Source organism: Quercus robur, chromosome 6 (assembly GCF_932294415.1).
Source record: "Quercus robur chromosome 6, dhQueRobu3.1, whole genome shotgun sequence".
Lineage (NCBI taxonomy): Eukaryota > Viridiplantae > Streptophyta > Magnoliopsida > Fagales > Fagaceae > Quercus > Quercus robur.
The window spans coordinates 3,525,677-3,532,444 of NC_065539.1; the positions used below are offsets into that span (position 1 = coordinate 3,525,677).

The 6,768-nt window shown below is 45.0% G+C and overlaps 2 protein-coding genes across 2 annotated transcripts; both read left to right on the plus strand.

The window, feature by feature from the left end:
• Window positions 1–1,497: 1,497 nt before the first annotated feature.
• LOC126689599 (uncharacterized) lies at window positions 1,498–2,142 on the plus strand. Its single transcript, XM_050384833.1, has one exon. It carries the CDS (start codon window positions 1,498–1,500, stop codon window positions 2,140–2,142), a length of 645 nt encoding a protein of 214 aa, XP_050240790.1.
• Window positions 2,143–3,099: 957 nt separating this feature from the next.
• LOC126689600 (uncharacterized) lies at window positions 3,100–5,603 on the plus strand. The gene is made up of 5 exons (XM_050384834.1): window positions 3,100–4,189; window positions 4,433–4,563; window positions 4,695–4,942; window positions 5,040–5,306; window positions 5,354–5,603. Exons 1-5 carry the CDS (start codon window positions 3,100–3,102, stop codon window positions 5,601–5,603), a joined length of 1,986 nt encoding a protein of 661 aa, XP_050240791.1.
• The last annotated feature ends 1,165 nt before the right edge of the window (window positions 5,604–6,768 follow it).

Consider the following 6,768-nt stretch of genomic DNA (forward strand, 5'->3'; position numbering starts at 1 on the left):
AGAGTACTTACTACCCACGCCTGAATCATCATAGAATCCTAAAGAAAATAGGAATCCTAGCGCAAAAGGAATTCCGGAAGATATGCGCACCAAAGGAAGATCTTCTCTACAAGGAAAGGTCTTGCTCATCACGTTTGGAACTATTCAAGTAGAGTCCTATAAGGAAAAGACTTCGACACCAAGGAAAAGGCGCCAGTCTTCTACTACTATAAAAACCCCAATACTCTCACAAATCGAGGTACGTATAATTTACCCTCTCTAGCACTCTAAAGTTGTGAGAATAATTCTAACTTGACATTCGGAGGGTATTTGGCTGGCATCACATCGGTGCTCTCTGTTAGGTCTTCTCTTTTTGTCGTACAGGTACTATTTCGAGTGTGCAAGGACTGTGTGGCTCACTGGTGATTTTTACGGCATCATCAGTTGGCGCCGTCTGTGGGAATTGTCGAGTTTAGCCAGACTATCGCTTCCCGGATATAAGAGTTGCATGGTACTCACTCGCTTGATGGCTACCACCAACAACGTTCAAGGAGACGAGCCACCGCGATCCACTGCATTGGAGAGGCAGGTCCAAACTCTCATGGCAGCAGTGGAACGTCTCACAAAAAAAAACCATGATCTGGAGGAACAGCTACGCCAAAGGGACGCAGAACACAACGTTGAAGAGGAAAACTAAGAAGGTACCAGTGCCGAACGAAGGGACCAAGAGAGGCCAGAGGGCAGTAATGCCCCAAGCAGACCAGAACGGCAAAACATAAGCCTTCCATCTCTCATGGATACGGCCCTCATACCTATTGTTGCGGAGATGCAAGCGATGAAGGAACAGATGGATGTCATGATGAATGCCCTCAAGGGACGAGTGTCCAATGATCTTGATGACCTAATAAACAGAATCGACTCACCGTTCACTACCTTTGTCAACTCCTTCCCCCTGCCACAGAAATTTTGCATGCCCCAGATTGAAAGTTACGACGAGGTCAAGGACCCCCTCGATCACCTAGAGACTTTCAAGACCCTAATGCACCTTCAGGGAGTACCAGACGAGATCATGTGTAGGGCCTTTCCTACGACACTAAAGGGTCTTGCAAGAATTTGGTTCAGTAGACTGATGCTGAATTCCATAACACTTTCAAGGAGTTGAGCGCCCAGTTCACCTCGCACTTTATTGGTGGACATAGGTACAAGAGTTCTACTGCGTGCTTGATGAACATAAAGCAGCGAGAAGACGAGACGTTGAGATGCTACATAACTCGCTTCAACAAAGAGGCCCTTTCAATAGACGAAGTGGATGATAAGATACTTATAGCAGCATTCACTAATGGGTTATGGAATGGTAAGTTTTTGATTTCTTTATACAAGAATGACCCAAAAATCATGTCGGATGTACTCTACAGAGCCACCAAATACATGAACGCGGAAGATGAGTTGCTGGCCCGCGAGGAGAAGCTTAGAAAAAGGGAAAGATAGGAGGACACATGACAGGATAGGGGGCGAAAGATGGCTAGAACCGAAGATCGACGAGATGAAAGGCGCTCTAGACCCCCCACTGGGAAGTTTATGAGCTTCACCCCATTAACCGCCCCGATAGATCAAGTCTTAATGCAGATCAAAGATGAAGGAACCCTGACGTTCCCTGGTAAGCTCAAGGGAGATACCAGCAAAAGGCCAAGGGACAAGTATTGCCACTTCCACCATGACCACGGGCACGACACAGCCAACTGCTACGATCTGAAACAACAGATTGAGGCTCTTATCAGACAAGGGAAGCTACAGAGGTTCGTGAACAAGGAAAGAACTGATCCACCCCAGGAGCAGGCCCCACGACAGGAGAATGAGCGCCCTAGACCACTTATAGGGGACATAAGAATGATTGTAGGGGGCACAACCACTGCCGGATCTTCCAAAAAAGCTCGCAAAACCTACCTTAGAATGGTCCATAGCGTCCAACTTATAGGATCGGTACCTAAAATGCCACAAATAGATAACCCCGTCATTGAATTTTCAGAAGATGATGCTCAGAGACTTCACCATCCTCATGACGATGCACTTGTGGTCAGCTTGCAAATAGGAGATTATAACATGCATCGGGTTCTCGTCGAAAACGGTAGCTCAGCGGACATCCTATACTATCCGGCATTCTAGCAAATGAGGATTGATAGGGAACGGTTAACCCCAACGAATGCCCCACTCGTGGGATTTGGAGGAATGAAGGTGTTCCCCTTGGGCATAATTACACTATCTGTGACGGCAAGTGACTATCCTCAGCAGATCACTAGGGAGGTAATGTTTCTCGTAGTCGACTGCTCATCTGCCTACAATGCCATTCTCGGACGGCCCACTCTCAATTCTTGGAAGGCGGTGACTTCAATATACCACTTGATGATTAAATTCCCGATGGAGTACGGGGTAGGAGAATTGCGAGGAAATCAAGTGGCAGCACAGGAATGCTATATTGCCATGTTAGAGATGGAGGATCAACAGCAAACGATGTGTATCGAAAAGCAACGAGCACTAGCAAAGCTAGTTGAAGAACTGGAAGAGGTGAGCCTTGATGACACATGGTCGGAACGGACGACTAGAATTGGCACACTAGCTAGTTGGCCGGTACGCCAAACGCTCATGACTTTCCTCAAATATAACCAAGACGTGTTCACCTGGAGTCACGAAGACATGCCAGGAATTGACCCCTCAGTCATAGTTCACAAGTTAAATGTATCACCCTCATTCCCTCCAATCCGGCAAAAGAAACGAGTGTTCACCCAGGAGCGGGACAAGGCCATAGCAGAGGAAGTTCGAAAATTACTAGAAGCAGATTTCATTCGAGAAGTATACTACCTCGACTGGTTGACAAACGTTGTCATGGTTAAAAAGGCCAACGGAAACTGGAGGATGTGCGTAGATTTCACGGACCTCAACAAGGCTTGCCCTAAAGACAACTACCTACTCCCACGGATAGATACCTTGGTCGATTCAACTGCAAGACACCAGCTCCTATGTTTCATGGACGCTTTCTCGGGCTACAACCAGATCAAGATGGACGAATCTGATCAATAGAATATCTCCTTTGTTACAAGCCAGGGACTATTTTGCTACAAGGTGATGCCTTTCAGACTCAAAAATACTGGGGCAACATACCAGAGGTTAATGAACAAAATGTTTGCGCACCAAATTTACAGGAACGTACAAGTTTATGTTAATGACATGTTGGTGAAGAGTCTGCGTGAAGACAATCACCTAGACAACCTCAAGGAGACCTTTGACACACTCCGATCGTTCAACATGAAGTTGAATCCAAACAAGTGCGCGTTCGGAGTGACGATGGGGAAATTCTTGGGCTTTATGGTGTCCCAAAGAGGTATAGAGGTCAACCCGGAGAATGTACGGGCCATAATGGAATTGGAACCACTAAGGACAGTAAAAGAGGTCCAGAGTTTGAATGGAAAAATCACAGCCCTGAACAGGTTCGTCTCGAGAGCGACGGATAGATGCTTGCCTTTCTTCCGCACTCTAAGAAAATCATTTGAGTGGACGGACGAATGCCAGACTGCATTTGACAACTTAAAGACATATCTTTCCTTTCCACTGTTGCTCAGTCCGTCCAAGCCAGGAAAAGAGCTTTACCTTTATTTAGCCATTTCACAAGCCGTTGTAAGTGCAGCTTTGGTAAGAGAGGAAGACGGATCATTGAAACCAGTCTGCTTTACGAGTCGAACTCTCCGAGGGGTAGAAGAGAAGTACCCTCAAATGGAAAAGTTGGCTTTCACGTTGATAATCGCAGCGCGAAAACTCAAACCGTACTTCCAAGCACATACTATCATTGTCTTGATGGACAAGCCCCTAAGAAAAGCTATGAGTAGTCTAGAAGTAGTAGAAAAAATGGCTTTGTGGGCAGTAGAGCTCAGCGAGTTTGACATACAGTACCGTCTACGAATGGCTATAAATGGGCAGATAGTAGCTGACTTTATCACCGAATTCACCTTCAGGGATGGCCAGGGGGCAGAGGAGAAAAGACAGTGGAGTATTTATACCAAAGGATCTTCAAATAGACGAGCCGAAGGAGCTGGCATGGTAATCCAAACCCCAGAAGGAGATAAGATCTGTTGTATGATCCGACTAGATTTCCCCACAACCAACAACGAGGCAGAATATGAAGCCTTGGTGGCAGGGCTAGACCTCGCAAAAGCTGCAGGTGCGGAAAATGTAGTCGTACATTGCAACTCATAGGTAGTAACAAGTCAAATTAATAGCGGCTATGAATGTAAGAATGAAAGGATGAAGAAGTATCTAGAAGAAGTGAAGTACTGAATCGGCGACCTCGAAGTCAAATTCGTCCAAATCCCAAGGGAAGAAAATGAATGTGCCGACCATCTAGCAAAAGCTGCCTCAGCAGAATTTATGCTTGTCCCCGAACAGGTATTATCCTTTGTTCAAGCCTCCTCACTTATTGATGATGGAATGAATATGAAGGTAGTAGACACTGAATGCAATTGGACTACGCCATTGATGTCATATTTGAGAACCGGCATGTTACCAGTCGAGAAGGACGCCGCTAGAAAGCTAAAGGTTCGGGCATCACGATTTACGCTGATAAAAGATGTCTTATACAAAAGAGGGTTCTCTTGACCATACCTAAGGTGTCTAGGCTATGAGGAAGCAAATTATGTAATGGGAGAAATCCATGTGGGTATATGCAGAAACCACTCAGGAGCACAATTGTTAGTACACAAGATGACCCGAACAGGATACTATTGGCCCACAATGCTGAAGGACGCGTAAGCTTATGTAAAGTCCTGCGACAAATGTCAAAGGTTCAGCAATTTCATCAAACAACCATCCGAAGAGCTAACCCCCATGACAACACTTTGGCCATTCACTCAATGGAGGCTAGATATCGTGGGCCCATTCCCGACAACGAAAAGGCAACTAAAGTTTTTGGTAGTTGGCATAGACTATTTCACTAAGTGGGTAGAAGCAGAGGCCTTAGTAACTACCACGGAGAAGAATATCCAAAGTTTTGTCTGGAGAAATATCATATGCAGGTACGGGATACCTAGAGTGCTGGTCTCTGACAATGGTAGGCAATTTGACAACAACGCATTTAGAGACTTCTGTTTGGAGCTAGGGATCAAGAATCACTACTTGTCGCCCACACACCCACAAACTAATGGGCAAGTAGAAATCACGAACCGATCTTTGCTCAAGATAATCAAGACCCGACTCGAGAGGGCAAAGGATGTCTGGCTGAACGAACTACTAAGCGTTTTGTGGGCATACTGGACTACAGCAAGAACACCTATTGGAGAAATGTCATTTCGACTAACATACGGAAGTGAAGCTGTCATTCTTGCAAAAGTGGGCTCACAAGCTACCGAGTGGAGAACTATGACAAGGATAAGAATGAAGAGGCCATGCGCCTTCAGCTCGACCTAGTGGACGAAGTCAGAGCGGTAGCAGAGCAGAGGTTGGCGCGTTATCAAAATCTCATGGAAAAACACTACAACTCCAATGTAAGGCATAGAGACTTTCAGGTCGGCGATCTTGTACTACGGAAGGTAATGGGCGCCACTAGAGATCCTTCGCAAGGAAAGCTCGGCCCCAACTAGGAAGGACCCTACAGGATCGCTTCATGGCAAAGGAAGGGCACCTACCACCTCGAGACGTTGGACAGAAAAAAACTGCAGCACCCATGGAACACAGAGCATCTATGAAAATACTACTAGTAGAGATAATATGAAGAACAACGACAATCCTTAATTTACCAGTTTATTTAATTTTAGCTACAAATTACTAGTTTTTTCTTTGACAATTTTTTCTACAATACTTTGTACCTTTTTAAGCCCAAGGGGGCAGGTATTTTTTCCTACAAACGTATTTTTATTTTAAAGAGGAATATTCAGACACAACCATGCTTTTCTACTTGAATTCTTGCAAAAGTTCATAAGGGAACTAGAGGAAACAACGTCCAAAAAGTAGAAGAATCACCCATAGGGTGAAAACTACTATCAAGTCCACAAAGTGGACGGACCGCCCATAGGGTGAGTTTATTACCTAGTCCATAAAGAGGACGGATCACCCTTATGGGGAATTTATCACCAAGTCCATAAAATGGACGGATATAAACCAATGTTCTCAAAGTGGACGGATCATCCTAAGGGATGAAAATACCAAGTCCGTAAAATGGACGGATATAAACCAACGTCCTCAAAGTGGACGGATCATCCCAGGGGATGAAAATACCAAGTCCATAAAATGGACGGATACAAACCACCATCCTCAAAGTGGACGGATCATCCAAGGGAATGAAAATTTCATCTCCAAAATGGACGGATATAAACCAACGTCCTCAAAGTGGACGGATCATCCTAGGGGATGAAAATACCAAGTCCATAAAATGGACGGATATAAACCAACGTCCTCAAAGTGGACGAATCATCCAAGGGGATGAAAATTTCATGTCCAAAATGGATGGATATAAACCAACATCCTCAAAGTGGACGGATCGTCCCACTGGGATGAAGATTTCAAGTCCTAAATGGACGGGTATAAACAAAATCCACAAAGTGGACGGAGCATACTTGGAGGATGAAAAGTATAATCATGTTCACCAAGTGGACGAATAAAATCTAAACGACCACGAACATGACGGATCGTAAAAAAAATTTTCAGATAAAAAATGAACAATTAGAAACGTCCTCAAGGTGGACGGGTCATCCAAAGAGGGTGAAAATTTACAAGAAACCCAATAAGTGGACAGATGCAAACAAGGTC